At 47.5% G+C, this 19,611-nt stretch overlaps 1 protein-coding gene across 10 annotated transcripts in view; it reads right to left on the bottom strand.

Annotated features, from left to right (window-relative positions):
- Positions 1–19,611, bottom strand: part of CELF2 (CUGBP Elav-like family member 2) — an 835,274-nt gene that overhangs the window by 154,333 nt on the left and 661,330 nt on the right. For 9 of the 10 annotated variants that reach the window (XM_040451469.1, XM_040451476.1, XM_040451479.1 and 6 more), the window contains one exon: positions 8,510–8,706. In XM_040451469.1, the coding sequence (XP_040307403.1) occupies positions 8,510–8,687 (178 nt within the window). In that variant the 5' untranslated portion in view covers positions 8,688–8,706. Of the gene's footprint in view, positions 1–8,509; positions 8,707–8,884; positions 9,094–19,611 lie in introns of those variants that run through there. The other variant, XM_040451478.1, reaches the window with a different exon arrangement.

Here is a 19,611-nt window from a genome sequence, read left to right on the forward strand (position 1 = left end):
CAGGGTACCATCATCTGTCATTTCTGTTACCAGAATATAAAAACCTGAATCAATCTGTCGCTAAATCATATTATTTTAGTCTAGCTTCTACTTTTTCCCATGTGGCCAATTCTCTTTTCATCCCTTTTTAGTTTCCAGTGGTTTTGAAGGTCATATGATTGTTGTGCGTTTATTCATAGTGGCACATTCTGGCACGCGTATGTCTGAAGGGTCCCGTAAGAGGTTTGGGCTAGCCAGCCACTATCAGAAAAGAAAGCATGTGAATGGATGATCTCAGGATCAGTGAAGTCTGGACAAGGAACAAAGAACCCGAGACCTCATGCCTAAATCTTGTTAGCATCTGGGGCCATATGTCCAAGAAGAAAATTCAGTCTTTTAAGAATCCATGAACACAAGAAAAATGATAGTCATGGTGCTAAGACCATGGTTGGAATCATTAAAGACCAGAAACTTTCTCACAAGGTATGTAATGACTTTATTTGTATTTTTAACACTAGCATTCTAAACACTTCCAAATCTAACTCAACTACGGTCAACGGTAAGTTTTCATTAGAAGCAAAGACTGAAGGAGGAAGAGAGAAAACCTTTCAACCTGATTGCCTGATCATCTGGGGTCTTTGGAGTGGAAGCAGTAAGGGAGGGCAGGTCGTGCTACGCCACGCCAATTCATAGGCCACGCACGTGTGTGTCAGAGCAACGGGCAGCTCTACCCTAAAGGAAGCACTCTCCTTCTGCTTGGGAAACTGGACTTCTCATTTCCAAAGACCGGTTTCATAATGACCCTCAGTATCGTAAACCAGGGTGGTTCACTTGTGTAACTGATGGGAGAGCATTTCTAACATGGACAAATCTCGTTGGGGGCAAATGAAAAGGCAAATAAGACCTCTGGGCAGGCAAACTATAAATGTACTCAATGGGAAATGCAAATTGTGAGATCTAAATTTAGCTGTTTCAGTAAACCTGTAGACGTGTGGGAGGGATCCCAACAGACCTAGGCCATGACGCCCTGGGTTTACTTTTCATGTAAATTTCTACCAAAAAAAAAAAAAAAAATCCATTCTCCTTTCATCCATATCCTGTTTTCTTTATTCCTTTGCTACGTTAATTCCAGAAAGGCAAATCTACCAGGGACAAGACGGCTGGGGACCAGCTGATGTCCCAGACAGAGGAGGAGAAAACAAAATGGTCAGAAGCAGCCTTAAGTAATTTATTTTCTTCTTTGATATTGGCTCTGTGTGTCCTCTGTGTTTCCCTCCTTCCTTTTCTTCCTCTTTTTCTCTCCAGAGATATAAGGATCAAAATATGCCCAGGACAGATATTATCTGCCAGGGGAGAAGCTACCCTTTGATAAAAGCAACAGGAATTCAGGGCTGGGCTAGACAGGCACAATCCAGTCTCAGCTCCGGAGTAGGGGGCATTTAACAGGATTCCTTCTTGCTGTAACTTAACAGAGGCTAATTTAACAATTCTCTGATTCATCTCCATCAGTGCTTGTGGATGCAGTCTGTATAAGTCAAAATAGTTTAAAACCCCACAAAAACCATGAATTGTTAAATCTTTAATATAGCCATATGATAAAACTACTGAACCCACCTCTCCCAGGGATGTGGTAAGGATCCCCGCCTGCATGAATATAAAAATTCTGACTGCATTTTACATGTATCCTGCAGGACTCAGTCAGCCAAACAATGAAAAGATGTCACAGGAAGTTACACAGTGATTTCTGTTAACGTAAAATTAATTCAGGATGAGAGATCCTTCCTGTGGGCCACTGAGACAGCACTATCAAAACTGGGGCTGTCCCAGAAAATCTAGGGCAGCAACCCTGGATTCCAAGAGATTGAGGGCAGAAATCCTATCCCTACTTGCGTGCGTCGAAATGTAAAATTGGTTCATCTTCCTGCATTTTGAATTCTTTCTCAATTGTGGATTTCAAGATGCCATCGCTTCAATAAACCGGTTCCACGCCCATTTCTGTTACTTAAGGGAAGCTTCTGACAAGAGTCCTTTCCGGAAGAAAGGAAAGGCGTGAAACATGGAAACGCTCCCACCCCAGTCCTCCAATGGGATTCCTTTAATAAAAAGGTCGGAGGTGTTCTCTGCGAACCTTTCACATTTTAAGGATTATGGGTCAATAAGACAGCACCTCTCTTCGGACTCTTCCAGCAGCATGTGACGCCGCTACGTCAGGGCTGAAGCCACTGAGACGCGCTCCCTGAATGAGCTGGTGATGATGAAATAGCGCTGAGTCTCTTGTAAGCCCCGGGGCCTGCTCTCCTCCCACCCTACCACGGGAGAATGTTCTGGATGCAGGGCTTCCTCTCGTCAAAGTCTGAAATGAGGAACATTAGGTACTGGTGCCTTGCACCCTTCTCCTAGGGATTAGGACCAACTTAGAGTTTATTAATGAATTCCTGCAGACTGAAGTAGGGGCTTTCAGAAGGGAAGGAGCGACTCCGAGTCAAAGACCGAGCAGGAGGGGACGAGGGTCACGTCAGCCATGGCGCGGGCCACCCCAACTGCGGCCAGATCATCAAGAAGATGAAAAGGCACCGGCACCACAGCCGCTCCAAGAACTGCTCTTTTGAAACGTTAATAACTCTTCCCAGAGGAGCCTTGAATTTACTTTTTGTTCCACCCAGAATGTTCTGGGCTCTAGAACTGGAGGAGCTACAGCTGCAGAGAAGCTCTACCACGACCTGACCTCGGAGCACATTTCAAGAAAAAAGGAAGTTTTGTTCTTCAGGCCTGTGGCACACAGAGAGAGTCTACGCAAGCCACTTCCCGTTTCTAGCTCTCTTTTGGCTGAGAAATCGCAGGGGTGGGGTGGAGGGAGGGAGAGAGACAGGGAGGGAGAGGGAGAGAAATGTGATCACTGAGGCATTAGGTTCGGACCCAGGGTTTGGTCTGATCCTCTACTTTCAAACGTTCAATGATTTCTTTCTAGTTACTTAGCACAGACCCCTCAGTTTTCCTTCCTGTAAAATCAGAACAATAAGCATGTAACTTAACAAGATTAAATAGGAATATTTAACACCTGAGGTTAGAAAAATGTAACTCGCCTTCATTCTACAGTAGACTTTTTTAGGGTGCTATGGTCCTGGGTTATAATCTTGACAAGAACAGAAATATCAAGACAGCAACGATCCAAGGAACCCAATTTACCAACATGGGGAGGCTCTGGGGGAGTCTGGGTTCCATGAACCCCACGCCCGCACCTGCCACGTCCTCCACGTACGTCCTTTTCAACCACCAATCTGAGGCCAGAGGCCACCCCTCTGCCTTGCCCGGCTTCCCTGTCTTAGGTCTCAGAGAACATTCTGAGACACACCCAACACCCTTCCTGACCCTCTCCAGAAACAGGCGATTCCACCTCCCTGCTCGCTCCCAGAAGCACAACCCTCAGCACCCTACTCTCAACCGCCGCACCATCCCAGTGTCAGGAGGAGCCGCCCTGCTCTCCAGCGATCCTGCCCTTCTTTCCCACCATCTCTTCCAAAGCAGTCGTTTTAGACCTTTTCCGTTCTCCTTATGTCTTCTGCTCCGCCGGCCTCCTCAGGAACGGGCCATCTCCAGAGAAGACGGAGGGCATCTGTGCTACTTCCCTCCATTAGACCGAAATCTGATCTGCTGTTACTTCCTTTAACTGCCCTGCTGTCTCAGATGAGGGCCCCTTGTCCCCTGTTCATTGTTCTTCGGCCACTCTGTCTCCTCCAAGACCCCGATTCCTGTCTTCCTTATGCTTTCAGTATGTCTGTTGGCTTCAGCTCCTTATCGTTTGCTTAACGCAAAAATGGCCAGACTCCTAGAAAGGGCGGCCTTGCACGTAAATCTACACAGTCTGTGACTGCTACCCTTCTCAAATGCTGTCACGTCCTCCCAAACACCCGAGCCAGTGGCTTTCCTTGGCCCACACACATCCTTCTTGACTCTTCTGTGATACCTCAGGCTCAGCACACGGTCCAACCCGGACTCCATATTCCTCCCCTTACCCCTTCCCTTCACTGCCGGCTGCTTTTCCACTCCTCCCAGGGAGGCCAAAGTCCTCCTGTCCATCCCTGCCTCGATTTAGTTATCAAGTCCCCTTCTTTCCAACACTCTCAGGTCTGTGTCCCTCGGGACCCCCTTGCCCACGGCCAGGGCCAGCAGCGTCTCTGCTCAGGCCCCACGTGCTTCAGCCGACACACTGCACCAGCCTCCTGGTCTCTGTTCCCCGTGCTGACAAAGCCTTCACTGACCCTCAACTATCTAGGCAATAAAATGCTAATATTTAAGCCTGAGAACTAAGGCCTTTTAAGAACTGGCCCTAGCTTCTATTTCCAGATGTCGTGACCTCCCCCCCTTCCGTTTCATTTCATGGACTTCACATTTCTTTCCATCTCTGGCAGGATTCACAGTTCCCAGGACCTGCCCTGCATTTCTCACCCCACGCCTACGATCAGGCCAGTCCATCCACTTGCAACGTTCAACACTGTCTTTACTTATTGAAATCCAATTTTTCTTTTTCAGGATTTGGTGCACTTGCCGTGTCTCCCTATCTCCACAGCTGCCAATTATTCATCACCCGCCCCCCCAACACTGAACTTCCAGAGTTTAGATAGGCTCCTCCCCTTCCTGCCCTTATCCCATGGTCTTCAATAGTTTCGTTACCTGTGCACTGGCCTCACTGTCCCTATTAGATTTCAAGTTCTTGGGGACAGTGATGATAATAGCAATTATAACAGTAACCATCAGCACACAAGCTCCTACTATCTCCCAGCTCTAGGCAAACAAAGCATGTAACTTCATCTGGGTGACCCTACTGGACAGTCTCCACCCTCAGATGAGATTAAGAAACATGCACAAGGCCGACACCCAAGAAGTGGTCAAGCCAGAAATTGAATTTTGGCTTGTCTGACTTCAAAACCGATGCTCTTAACTATTGGGGGGTATTTCTCAGTACCCACAGACTTGACCGGTAACTACTGAATAAAACATCTTCTCCATGAGTCCTAGTAGGTAGGACAGCCAGCTTCCGCAGCTTGCGGACTTTGCCTAGTCAACACATATGCTAATAGGGAGAAGGCACGAACAGCTTAGGCTCTAATTTTTAAAGGGTGATTAAAACAAAACAAAACAAAAAACCCAAAAAACAAAAACAAAGTTTTTATGCCTTGAGACTTAAATAGAACATCAGGTGCAAAGCGAGAGAAAAACCTAATTCACCTGGATTACGGAATAACCGGATTTTGTCTCTGTCCTTGGAACTATCAATGTCATTGAGGCAATGAATCACGGCCACTCCAAAAGCCCTACTTAGACTATTTAGACTGTGTTCAGACAGAGCTCCAAAATTCTGATTTCTGAGGATGTGACATCAGCCCGAGAACACACGACGACTATACTCTGCTGACAGGACCACTGTAAATGTGAGGTCCTACTGTACGTGTGCACAGGAAAATACCATAGGGCGCACACAGGCATCGGTGGGAAAGTGGTGGTGGTTGCTCTCTATATGGAAGCGGCTAAGGGCTGTAATCCTCGGAGGGGAATGTCATTATACAGCTCAAATCCCATCACTACAAAAACTGTTAAAACAGAGGTATCTCTGTAACAAAAATCCTTTCAAGCTTCGGCTGACAGTCCACATACTTCAAGCAATATTTGATGTGAGCCTTGGAGTTCACAGTAATGGGAAATGACCTATATTTCCAAAGGTAAGATTTGAATGATTTCATCTGTAACTGTGAAAAAAAAAATTTTTTTTTTTTTTTTTACATTTATCTATTTTTGAGAGACAGAGAGAGACAGAGCGTGAGCAGGGGAGGGGCAGAGAGAGAGCGAGACACAGAGTCAGAAGCAGGCTCCAGGCTCCGAGCCGGCAGCACAGAGCCCGACACGGGACTCGAACCCACGAACCGTGAGATCATGACCTGAGCCGAAGTTGGAAGCTTAACTGACTGAGCCACCCAGGCGCCCCTTCATCTGTAACTTCTATCCCATGATAGAATGGGAATGAGGTACAATCTAAACCCATGAGCATCGAAACTAAATAAACACAAAGGCAGGAACCAAATCAACCTTGCTCGTGAAGGTCAGAATTCTCTCCTTTCATTTGGGGAGCATTTAGGTAAAGGAGAAGGCCCCCCGGCCCACACCCTGAAACGGAGCAGAACAAGGTTGGCTTGAGGCCTCATCTGAGTGAAGTGAACACATGGAGGTCAAGTACATGAAGACGGACTGTGCCCAAATTCCTACTCTGCTACTTACTAGCTGGGTCAAATGAGTTTTGCTTCTTAACTTTTTTTTTTTTTTTTTACAGAGCCTCGATGTTCTCATCTGTAAAACGTGACGAACAGCGCCTACTTTCAGGATTTTGGCAAGAAGGAAATGAAAGAACTCCTAAAACAGGGCCTGGTGCATAGCGTATGTGCTTAAAAAAGTTTGCTCCTTCATCGCGTCTCCTCCTCCCTCCAAGACTCTGGGCTTACGCAAACTATTTAAAGGAAGTTAGTTGCAAGACATAGTGAATGAAGTTAACAAAATGTGTAGTCTCAAATGTAGCCTCTTCAAGACAGTACTCAGCAGAACACTGAGGAAAAGAGAAAATGGTAGAAAAACTAGACCATGCACACTTTCTTGATGGAAAGAAGGTCTTTTTGGCTAAGGCAAGACATGTGTGAAAGCTACAATGCAAGTAATCAGACAATAGTAAATGAGGTTTGATCACTATGTCAAAGGTCATTCTGAAAAATGCTGAGAAACTGAAATCTGGAGGCACATTTTCCTGGACAAGGACGAACTCATGGTTACTGTTCTAAAACACTAGTTTACTGCCCCAGCCTAGTTTTCTGCGGGTGCCGTTCTAGATGGTGGGATGGCCCTTCTGGTGACTCTCTGCTCCGGTATGGTGCACTGAAGTTTCTTTCCTCAGTAGGATACTATAGAAATTAATTATGAAAACAAATTCTAGTCTTCTACATTTGGGACACATGTGGGTAAATAATTTGGAAATATGACCCACAAACATCTCAACATTGCCCGTCTGTGATGTCTTAACTCCTATCGAATTTCAGATATTTGATATTTTTTCTAATAATGGGACAACCAAATTTGTGGTGAGAAAATTCCCCTTATTTTGAAAACACCCTTGGTGTTACATGGTTTGAGACAGAGAACAGGAGTCTTAGGAACTTAACCCGAAGGAACGTCTGCTCGGCTTTATAAAACGAGTATTGGCCTTAACATTCTTTCAAAGGTTTCCGAACGTGCTATCAGACCTCAGCAACTACAGAGAACAAGAGATGGCCCAGCATTTCTCAGAGTCACAGAGCATCAGTCTTAATGATTACTTAGCCCTGTCCCTTCACCTTCACAGTAAGAAAGAGACTCAGAAAAGTGTGTGCTAACATTCACGGGTTCAACTAAAGTATACATACGAGCCACACAATGAGTTTGCAGGACCTCTCATGAGAGGCGACACAGAAACAAAATAATAGGGCAGACAGAAATTCCAAGGTGCAGAGAAAAAGAAAGAGCAAGATCTACTGAAAGACAGAGGGGCCCTAGTTCGACAGTCCAAGAAATCAAGAACAGAGAAAGAACAAAAATACTAAAGCCAGGTTAAAACATCGACAAAGACCAAAAGGGAGCAGCGGAGAAGGTATTTTAAATTTAGTTTGCATGGAGCTTACAGGGGAGGACTCCAAAACACAGAAGCTTCAACCACCCGGTAAAGAGGTTTCTCGTCTCTATTTTAACAACCGACACCCCCCGCCCCCCATCACCCTCGTCTTAAAATGGAGGCAGTAAAAAGCACCAGGTTGTACACTTGAATCCTACCACTGGTAAGGGCGTAAACCACAAGCGTCTTTAAGGTGTGCTAACGATTTCAGGCCGCTAGGGTGCTTCTTCCCGCCCGAAAAGGCACATTTCACTCAATGATCCCCGTTTAAACCCCAAGAATTGATGTCCCTCTTAAAAGTGTACCCTTTATTCCTGACCCCAGTGGTATTACAGCAACTGTTCCGAAGGCATTTCAGGGTCCCCACAGACTACGGAAAAGTAAAATGCCATCGTAATTGCACGGGCAATAACGGGAAGGCAGGGGTAGAAAGAGTTCGCTTAGGAAACGCAAGGCTGAGAAACACGGTTCCTTAGAGAGGCAGCTACTCCACCCCAGAGGAGCCTGCGCTGCCTAGAAAGTGACCTCGGGAGAGCAATCACGCGCCTGCACAGAGGCGCGGCCGCGGGCTCCCGCCGCTCCTCCCTCCCGCCGCTCCTCCCTCCCGCGTCCCGGGCAGGCTCGGTCCACCTGTCCGGCGGGCGGGCGGGGAGGAGCCCGCCTGGCCGGAGCACCCGGGCGGCGGCGGCGGCGGCGGCGGCGGCTTGCTCCCCCTCGCGATCCTGCCTCCCGCGGGCGCAGGGTAGCCCCGCCGGCCCCGCGCCCCCGATGCCCCTGACCGTGCACCCTGCCCCCCACCGCGCGCCCTGCCCCCTCCCCACCGCGTGCGTTCCCCACGGTCTGTACCTTTACTCTGGGGAGGGTTCTGACTCCGGTCCCGGAGGACGTTGATCTGGTAGACGGCTCCGTAAGGCTCAAAAAGTTCTTTCAGCTCCTTTTCCGACCAGGACCGGGGGATTTGTCCGACAAACATCTTAATGGCATCTGGGTCTGGTTGGTCTGAGTGATCCAAAGCGCCGTTCATCTTGTTGGCTGTGCCGCTACTGTCAAAAAGGGAACCGGGAGCCAGAGTTAGGGCTGCACGGTGAGGGACAGGAAGAAAAAAAATGGGGGGGGGGGGGGGGGGGGGGGCGGGGAGGCGGAAGGAGGAGGAAGAAGAGCACGGGGCAAAGTGCCTAATGAGTCGGAGAAATTTGATGAACTAAAACAAAGCACAGGCACCATTAGGTTGCTCCGCGGCGGCAGCGGCTGCGGGCTCTCACTGCAGGCTGCTGTTCAGCATCGCCGCCCGAGCACAGGGCAGCGCCCCGCCGGCTGTCACCCGGGGCGTGGACATCTTGAAGCCCGGCTCGGGAGGCAGCTGCAAGTTAAGTGCAGGTCTCGCTCTGCAAGGCTGCCACCAACGCATCCGCAGCGTTATCAGCCCCACATTGGCTCTCGTGTGCAAAGAAGGGCAGGGCTGGATTTCTGCTGGATTCTCCCCCTCCGTCCCCCCCCCACCCCCCGCCCTCCCTCCGGCCCCGCCTTTTGGAGGTTTTTGGAAGAGAGGAGAGAGGTGGTAATAATAAAGTCACATGAAAAGAAAATGAAACACTTGGCAGCCCATCAGATGACTAATGCAAGATGCTGGTGATGAATTTGCAGAGTGCGCGAGGCATCCATGTGTGCATCAAATTAGTACGTTGTTGCTGCTCAGAATGGAAAGTGCTCCAGCAATGCGGCTGGGCGCAGCTGATTGGCTGCCCACACTGGAGAAAAGGGCCTGGGCGGGGAGGGGGCTCCCATTTAAAAAGCACATTGTTTATGGGATCCAGGCACAAAGGGTTTAATTCAGAGAGGCAAAGGCGATCTCAGAAATGCCTGCTTTGTGCTGGGGGGGTGGGGTGGGGGGGGGGAAAATGCAGCCCCAGAAAGTTGAGTTCCCACTAAAGGACACTGAATATTTCAAATCTTTCACACTCCATAAATTGCTCTCTGTATATCTGACTTCCAGATGTTGCACTTGAGTTCTAAACAATCACACGTTTGGGAGAGAAAAGAGGAAAGTCTGCCTTTTCTTCTCCTAGCTTCAGTAAATATTTGGGGCTGATACAAAGAGCAAGACCATAAGCTTTTACATATCAATCTTCTTTAATGCTGTTTTCCAAAACCCTCATTTGGAAGAAAGAATGCTTGTTTAGAATTCTGCAATTCTAGTCAACATCGTGTAATACGATGATGAAGGCATTCATTTTGTATCTGGATCCCTATTTGAGCTGCAGTAAATAATAAAGCAAAATCCCCTACCTCTTTCATCTACCACCCTCCTCCTTGCAGGTTAAACCCACCTACTCTGCCAAGTGACAAGGCTGGATGCTCTAAGCAGCCTTCATTTGCAGTACTGTGCCCTTGGTGTAGCATCTCATCCTGTGAAAATAAAACGCGCCCAAACAAGTGCACAGCCGCCGGACAAAGTACCTGCAGAGCCATGTCCTTGAGGGTCCACCAGCCCCCAGCCCAGGAGGCAGAAGGGTCAAACGGGGGCCACATGGGCGAAAACCTCAGTGCAAATGGCAGGTGTCATTTCAGGGTGGCTTGGGGGTAATAATTTAGAAGACAGTCGAGGATCTCAAGCAGGGTTTCTTGTTAGGTTAAAACAAACAATCCAAGACCACCAGTGTATGTACCTTAAATCTGCTGTGGACCTAGGCTAGTCCCGAGCCCTGGATAAAAAAGACCCCCCCACCCCTGATGGCTAAAAAACAGACAAAAAGGCTGTGGAAAGCGCGAATCCTGAATTTAATTTAATCCCGAGAGGGAAATGATGGCAAAGACTCTTCACTGGGGTCCTGGCTTCAATTTCTACTTCTTCTTCTTCCCTCTATTTTACCACTTATTATTTTTTTTAATCCTTGAGACAAACAATCAGACTAACTTGAAGCACTTTTCAGAGCTTTCTCTAATCAACCTTATTGTTACAAAAAAATGTTCTGCTGAATAAAATATTGAGCGCAAAATCTTCTTTCAACAATTTAGGTGCAATGTAATGGTCGTTTATATTAGAGGTTGATGGTTTATCTTGTTCCTGGGCACCTGTACTTTACAAATCACCCTTTGAGAATTCAGTGGGCACCGTAACCCCAGGGGGAGGGAGGTGGATTGGCTCACTGGAGGTGGCGAGGCCCCAGAATATGGTGAACAGAATATGGTGTTCACAGCTCGCTGAGAGACCAGAGTGTGGTAAGATGTAGTGCTGGGACAGGAAGGGCTGTGGTTACCGCTGCTGACAATCAGCTAGGATGAAAAGAGGAAGGCATTGCCACAGGTCTCAGCTAACAGGGAACGGAAGTTCCCAAACTGGGGCTGTTGCATCCTGTCTGTAAAGAGCACGGTGAATACAATGGAGGAGTTCGGTGCCGGGATATTAGTCCTAATGTCTGGAGTTAGGCTAGAGCAAGCATTCCGTGAGTGCTCTCCCAATGAGGGGCTGTTTTCATTTCCTCCAAAAATACTCACGGAGGCACATAAAGGGAGGGAAGCGGACAAGAGGGCCTGTACCTTACGCCTTTGCTCTTTATATCGGTAAGTGCGTATTTATAACCCTTCTCCTATCAGCGGTCCTGCAGGGATGCCTTCAGAGCTCTGATCATCCTGAGGCGGCAGGCTGCCAGGGCTCAGGGCACGGGCTCTGAATCCTCGCACCAGTACTTCCTGACTGGGCCACTCTGGGCCTTCAACTCTTCATCTGTAAAATGGGAGCAACAGACGTAACCTCACAGAGCCAGGTGTTCATTACAGAACACGGTCCACAGTAAGTGTCTCAGAAGTGTTAGCTTTTTCTGCCTGTGAGTCTCTTCTTCTTTGCGCTTGTGATACACTAGAGTGAGTGACCATTACAAGCCTTCTTTTCCATTCCATTTTTTTTTTTTAGCAGAGACTCAAACACAATTCCTACCCTAAATAATAATAATAATGTATCTTTTAGTGAGGATTTACATGCCAGGTATGGTGTCAGGGTCTTTGCTTTCATTATGAGTGATCTCTATAACAATCCTATCAGAAAGTAGTATTTTCTAGATGCAAATATTGAAGAAGTTCCTTTCCTAAGATTACTGGCTTACATATTGTGAGAGGAGAATTCAAACCTAGGCCCAGTGGACTCCAAAGCACAAAATATTTCTAATCCATCATGTGGCCAAACACTGTGTCAGGTCTCCCGTGGGCTGAGAGTGAATGGCTCAGGGTAAATCTCAGAGAAGACAAGGCCAGGAGCAAATCCCATTAGGTCCCTGGAATCATACTGCCGAATAAAAGGCAACACACACACACACACACACACACACACACACACACGCACACACACCTTTCAACCATCTGTGAAAAGGAGGGGGCCAAGGGCAGAACTTGACAGTCCATTAAGACTATGTTAAAAGCCGCATTTTCTCAATAATAACTTAATGTCTCCATCTCCACACCCCCTTCCTCTCTATCACCACAGGGTCACTTCCATGAATGCCTCTCAGACACATCTACACATCATTTCTCAACTACTTGCCATTTTGCAAACAACTGTTCCAAAGATCACCATCAAATGCTAAGAGCATGAAAAGCATGGAAGTCAATCTAATAATGACTAGTTATCCTATGAACCGCTGCAAGAACAGAGCTTCTCAATCAAAAGCTTGTGTGCAGGACAGGTGGTCCTAGCCCCACAGACCCCATGTTGCTGGATTCCACACCTGGATCCTAATGGTACTACCACAGACTGGTTAACTTGGCTCGAACGCATGCAAGCTCCTCCTCCTTTGTTTATCTGGACTTAAAAAAAAATATTTTGAGAGAGAGAGAGAGAGCGAGCGAGAGAGAGAGCGAGAGAGAGCATGAGCAGGAGAGCGACAGAGTGAGAGGAAGACACAGAATCTGAAGCAGGCTCCAGGCTCTGAGCTGTCAGCACAGAGCCTGATGTGGGGCTTGAACTCACAGACGGTGAGATCATGACCTGAGCTGAAGTCAGATGCTCAACCGACTGAGCCCTCCCAGGCCCCCCTTTAGCTCTTCCTCCTTTGGACTCCCAGCTTTCTTTTGGCTGATGCTCATTCTTAGAAGTCAGAGACTTACTGACTTCTTTTGTCCTCATGAGGCTGAACGTGTCGACACCTCTAAGGAAGCCAGAAATTATGTGTCCAACAGTTAAACCTTCGGGGGTACTTGCCAGAGGCCACGGAGAGCCTGGGCACTCTTCACGTAGGGGTAATTACGGGAGCAGATAACACAAACCTCAGGAAGATCTTCTATTTACTAGAATCTGACTTCGGGCTTAGGAAATCAGACTAGCTCACTTCTGTGCATTCCCTAGACATCCTCAGCACCCAGGACATTGCAGGAATTAACTGCAAATTCAAATGTTTATTGAGAGCTTACTCTCGGCCAGAAAACTTTGCCAGGTACGTGACATAAGATACCGCAACAGCCCCGCAAAGCTGACATTTTCATCCCCATTTTGCAAATGACGCAACAGCAAGTCATGAAGATAGAGTGGCTTTTCCGATGTCCCACCCCAGAGAAGAGGTCTGTGCAGAGCCTGGACACAGACGTAAAGACCACCTGTGGTTGCTTAGTATCCCATAAACAGGGCTGCTCTAGCGTGAGGCTTCCTGTAGACTCCGTGGCCACTTCCAGGCCCTCGACAGAACCACACGCATCTCCGTTGGCACCTCACCTACAAACGACAAGACGCTGAACGCCAATTCTGCTTTTGCTCTTGGCAAGGAGCCAAATGTAAGGCTCCTCTAGGACAGATGCCATATGGAATCGGACCACAAGTTAGAGAGCACCAAGCCAGCGGGCATTGGTGGTATCAGTCTCAGAGCCAAGATGAAAATATAATGATGTTTGGGGGGAAAAAATGAGAGTACTTGCTTTTTGCTTTTAGCACAGGCACTGACCTACTTCCCTACTCTATTTTTGCTTAAAGAAAACTAGATCAACAGAGGATATGCAAAATCTTCTGAGGTTCCTCTAAGCAGTAAAATATTACAAAAATTATAATAATTCATTCGACATATTATTGTCATTAACTCCAAGACAATAAGCTTTTATATGGTCCAGTGAGTTGCAAGTTTCCTTTTAGAGAGTGGTAACAAAAGAATTGATAGACCTATTCTTTCATCTTGTTGCTTGGAAAGCAACTTTCTGCAGTCTATCTCCTTTAATCTATAGGAAAGGAAGAATGACAAACTTACAAAATGGGTATAAGAAGCGATAAGGAGCTCTAAGCAATTGTATCAGTGCTGAAAAAAAGAGAAGACATAAAATGCCCGTTCAGGATATAGATCAACCCCAAAACAACACAAAAGGATGCTTGTCTTGGACAAATTTTGTGTAAAGACAGCTAATTTCCCTGAGGGTTTATCAGCAATCTTACTATTCCTATCCTTTTTATCCATCTTATTTTGGTTTTTTTGGTCTTTTTTTTTTTTTTAGAATGTCTTGTGTCCACACTGCCCAACTCTGGACAGTGGTGGAAATGCTCTGTAACTGCACAATCCAATATGGTAGCCAATAGTTACAAGTGGCTACACCTGAAATTATCACAGCTGACAATTTTTAACTTTATCTGTAATTAAATACCTCTAACTGCAAATACACTTAAAAAAAACTAAGTAGAGTTGAGATTACTAAAATATTATCTCCTCAGGAGGTTTTGGGAAAACCAGAATAAGGGGCCAGGAAAATGACACCAATGCTGGGGGCACCTGATAGCAAGTCTGTGGGCTGGTGGGCCGGATGGTCCTGGGTTCTCGTCCTGGCTCAGCGTTAATGTAACTGTGGGATCCCAATAAACCATGTACCCAGCCTGTGCCTCAGTTTCCTCAGTTGAAAAACAAAGAGAAATAGTTCTCATCTGGCTCTTCATTTCTGTAAGTCTGCGACTGTGGGTTGGGCCCGGATGATGATGTATGGAGAAGATAATTTAGGTAATATGACCAGCTGCCTAAAGCCTGGGGGTGATTCCCCATCTGTGTCTGATGCAGTCCCCTGGGGCTCACAGGTGAGTAAGGCACAGGCTGGGGAGCTGACAAGGTGTCACCGACACTGTGCACAGCAGCCTGCAGGCTCAGACGGGGCTGCTACCAGAGCATCATCTCTCTTAATTTGCTCCAATTTTTCCTAATATCCCAACTGTGGTCCCATCATTTCAGTCAGCTGACAGGCTGCTCTTTCAAAGGGCTCAGGAATCGTGGTGTGTGTGTGTGTGTGTGTGTGTGTGTGTGTGTGTGTGTGTGTTTATCACTTGTACTTAAGTAATAGCACATGAAGAAAAGGCTTTGTTTGGTGATCACAGGAAATTGTCCAAGACTGAGCTGCATAAGGCAAAGGCAGAAGGAAGCTGGCCATGAGCCTGGTGCCTTCCAGTGGGCATGGGCTACAGGATGGGCATGGAAGTCAGTACTACTAACGATCTTCTACACTGTCCATGCTGTTGTTGCTTAGTAATTTTATTTTATTTATTTTTTAATTTTTAAAATTTTTTTAATGTTTTTTTATTTATTTTTGAGACAGAGAGAGACAGAGCATGAATGGGGGAGGGGCAGAGAGAGAGGGAGACACAGAATCGGAAGCAGGCTCCAGGCTCTGAGCCATCAGCCCAGAGCCTGACGCGGGGCTCGAACTCATGAACCATGAGATCGTGACCTGAGCCGAAGTCGGACGCTCAACCGACTGAGCCACCCAGGCGCCCCTGCTTAGTAATTTTAAAACGGAATTCTCTCCTCCATTGACTGGCAATGTGGCAGCCGGAGTCCAGCAGCAACAGTTTCCTACACTGCATTGTGTTCGACCCAGTGGAGATGTGGATGCGGCCACGTTCAGAAGGCACAATCCTCTATTCTAAACCTTCCCAGCCTCTCACTTTGGCGAAAGGAATCAGCTGTCCTACAACCTCAAGTTCTGGCAATTTCATGTCCTTCTGAAAATGCACCGTTTCAGGGTTACCATGAAGAAAACCTCCATCTTCTACAGTTGCCTTTCAAAGGAGCACCTTTGCCATTGGACTGACACAGCTACTTTTTTTTTTTTTTTAACGTTTATTTATATTTGAGAGACAGAGCACAAGAGAGGGAGGGAGGGGTAAAGAGAGAGGGAGACACAGAATCTGAAGCAGGCTCCAGGCTCTGAGCTGTCGGCACAGAGCCCAATGTGGGGTTTGAACCCATGAACCGTGAGATCACGACCTGAGCCAGAGTTGGATGCTTAACTGACTGAGCCACCCTGGCGCCCTGCAGCTATATCTTAATTGCATCGGGATTCCGAGTTGCTGAATGGTTTTGGTAAACTTCGCAAAATTCTGGGTATCTGTTGTCTCACTAATAGGATGAAACCAATGACATTCTTGTATTTACCTGGAAGGTACTGTTACCGTTTGCCACCAAAACTTTGTGTGCCCAGGCCACTCCAAGTACAGGATGGGACCCCAAATCTCTGAAGTGAGACATCTGGAGGTTGGCTGGTGAACTCGCAGCATATTAACTGGAGCACACAATACCCTAAGTGGCTGAAGAGGACAAAGCCTTTCTCTAAATGGTCCAATTGTAAAGTAAATTAGTTTGTGTTCCTCTAGAACAAAGTTCAAGTTCCCTGTGAGTACATATACATGTATTATGTTTATCCCTGTGCTTTGACAAGGTGAAAAAATACATACTTTATTAAGAACATGTAGCACATCAATTTCATTCACAGATGACCCCTGTGATAGGCATCCTCCCTCTGGATTGCTGGAATTAAGGCTGGATTATATTTGGACGGAGGTCTCAAAGTGATCCGTTTGTTCACCAGGGTGAAATGTAAGCCTGACTCGTAGGAAATGATTCTTGCAGGAAAGGCCACACGACACAGGCATCTGGACTCACCGAGTAAAAGGGAAACCTTATTATCTTCTCTCAACTTGACTGCTAGTAAAAAGCAGATAGCTGGAAAACCCCCACAAAGAGGTAAATTTGGAGGCATCCAGGGGGTACCTGGAGTCTGAACATACAATAACCCTTGCTGGGAAGGCAGTGAGGCATCGGCTCTGGATGGCCCCTGCCCAGGAACTCACTTCATTCAGTGATTTATCAGAAATAGTTCAGTGGACTTCAGACAGGAGCAGGAGGCATTTGCATAGGGAGAGGTTTTTTAGATGAACTTTTAGAAATGGCAACAGGGGAATAATAGTCACATATAAGATTTATATCGGGCTTCACATTTTCAAAGTCCTCCAGGAGTTCACATTAATTAATTGTCCCCCCCCCCCCAAGGCTGAGGTCAGGATTACTGCTCCCACTTTGTAGATGAGAAAACAGAGGGGGGGGGCACCCTAGCTCTGGTCGCACGCCCCCTCTAGGTGCCCTCCCGGTCCGATTCACCTGCCCCTGGCTCAGTGGTGCAGAATGCACCTGTCTGCTTGGGCAAGCAACTGTATGTGGTCCTTCTAGATGATGGGAAAACACTGGTTTGGTGCCATCGAGTAAATGAAATGGGAATCATCATGAAGTGAAGACCAATGTGGGGGAACCCCCCGCACTGAACGCTAATTTTCACCTAGAGTGTCCCCCATATTCACCTGCTGGCAGCAAACGATGTAAATAAGGGGCACCCTGTCTGGTGCCCTGTCCCTCGGTCCTATCCCCCACGCCTCTTGAGACCAGTAACTCCTGCTTCCGCCACTGGTGACAACATTTTTCCAGGAGTTACCTGTGCAGCAAGAGGGAGCTACCAGGGCAGACTGACAACACTGGTCACTCGCTTGAAAACACACCGGTGGTGAAAGCGGACGGCTGTCCTTGGCAGGCTGACGTCAAACGCACCTCAAGTTTACTCTCCCACAAAAATCTGTTTCTCTCCTGCAAATTACACAGTTGCGGAAGGCTTGCTTTATGTCAGGCACCGTGCTAGGTTTGAAGGAGAGAGTTGAAAAATAGGTCGCTTATGCCCCGGAGCCGCTCCGGGCCAATGAAAAGAGAGTGCACAATGTGAGATCAAAATACAGAGCGCCAATGCCCAGAAGAGAGCCGTCCGTACATGAGGGGCTGCGGTATGCTCGCAACAAGTGATTGATCTGGCCGTGGGGACCGCCACGCGGCATTCCAAACGACGCTTCATCCCTGTGGTCAAAGCCTTAAAGGGAATATAAACAAAATCAGAGGGGAAGGAAGAGGAGGCGTGCGTACCGTTTCACGGAGTCGGCGATGAGATTCAAAGACAGAAGGCTAGAAAAGGAGACTAACACTTGGCAGAGCGCCGGCCCGGTGCCCCTGCCTCCCACGGAGCTTGCATTTTGACACCGGGGACTGAGCCACGCCGAGGGACCCAAGGCTGGGACGGCCACCACTGCACCACGCCCTCAGGCTGGATGGCACAGCCCTGTCCACCACCTGCACTCGCAGTGCCGTGGGGTGGGGGGCCCTGCACTTACTCCCTTTGCCAGCACTCTGCACTAAGTCCCGCGAGGCTCCCTGCCACTCCCTGCCACGTGTGGGGGGATCCCTTCCCTCCTGGGTCCACTCAACCCCCCAGTCCACTCTCCCACGGCCGCGGCCAACAGAAAGCTCTCGGCACCGCCTCGACCTCAGCACATCTAACAAGAATCCTTTCCTGTCGGCTTTGCCTCCAGTTTGGATTCATGTTCGACTTCCCTGTTTTTCTCACCGGCTCCGACGGCCTCCCACCCTGCCCCCAATCTGGGATCAGGAAGAACGTCTTCCACAGACCAGCAGGCTGATCGCCTGCCGGCCCAGACCTTCCCCCCTTCTCTCACAGCTGAACCTACAGAAACGATAATTAACTGAGCCCCCAGGCAGGTGCACAGTGAGACTGTGGAGTCCTCGATGACAGCGATGTCTTGCTCCATCATTAATTCAATGGGTATTTATAAAGTGACCCCACGATCCAGGCACTATTCAAGGTGCTGGAGAGACAGCGGTGAATACAAGGAGGTAAAACTGCCTTTTATGGAGCTTATTTCTACAAGGGGGCATAAAATGGCAAAATAAGCAAGTCTTCCAAGAGATTAGAGATCATCTCAATGGAGAAAAATAAAGCAGAGGATGGAGATAGGGAGTGTGGGGGAAGGGGTACAATTCTGAATAAACATTCAGGGAGGGTTTCATTTGGAAGGTGAGTATGGTACCTACACCGTGTATCCTCAATTTAATATAGAAGAAGTCTTTAAAGTAGTAAAACTGAAGTCACGCGCTATGCAAAGCGGAACCGTGATTATAAAGAAGCAGGCAATTCCACCTGACAGTCCTCTATTGAATCTAAGGGTCGATATGCCATTTACCAATGAGTTAATGACTCATGCCTATTTTTCTCTAAATGCCCGCTGGGTCCACTTGCCCCGGCAAAGCCACTGTCCTGATTCTGGCTATTCTGGTGATAAAACCATTGCAAAATCCATTCAGGGGGGGTCTCCTACTTTGGATAAAAGGGCAAAGATGTCACTGACCTTTGTCCTTGGCCTTGTACTTAGAACTCTATCTACCCTTCCGTTAAATATTGATTATCTGTCCATCCATTATTCATTTTATCATTTATCAATGGCAAAATTGAATCTCAGGCTGGTCTCTCCTCAACCTGCATTTGGCCTACCTTCCTCGGTCATAAATGACGTGTAATCAAGACGTGCAAGTTACAATGAATGCCAGCCTGAGGGGTGCAGCCAGCAGCGTGAGGCTTTATATAAATGCACCAGACATCAGCGATGCCACTGTTTCCTTCCACTGATCTGGAAAATCTAAAGCTGACAGCATATATAGGATCTAATTACGTCATATTAATGACAGTTGAGATCACAAAACAGCATCCATTTGTGAAGGAAGACATGTATTTCTGTAGAGTAACAGTTTGATTCAGATGTATTTTTTTTAAATAATGCCTTCAAACTCCTACGTTTGTGCAATGCCAGCAAGAGAATCAAGACAGAAAGGACC

Source organism: Herpailurus yagouaroundi, unplaced genomic scaffold, assembly GCF_014898765.1.
Source record: "Herpailurus yagouaroundi ecotype Mexico unplaced genomic scaffold, PumYag 203, whole genome shotgun sequence".
In the NCBI taxonomy this organism is placed as follows: domain Eukaryota; kingdom Metazoa; phylum Chordata; class Mammalia; order Carnivora; family Felidae; genus Herpailurus; species Herpailurus yagouaroundi.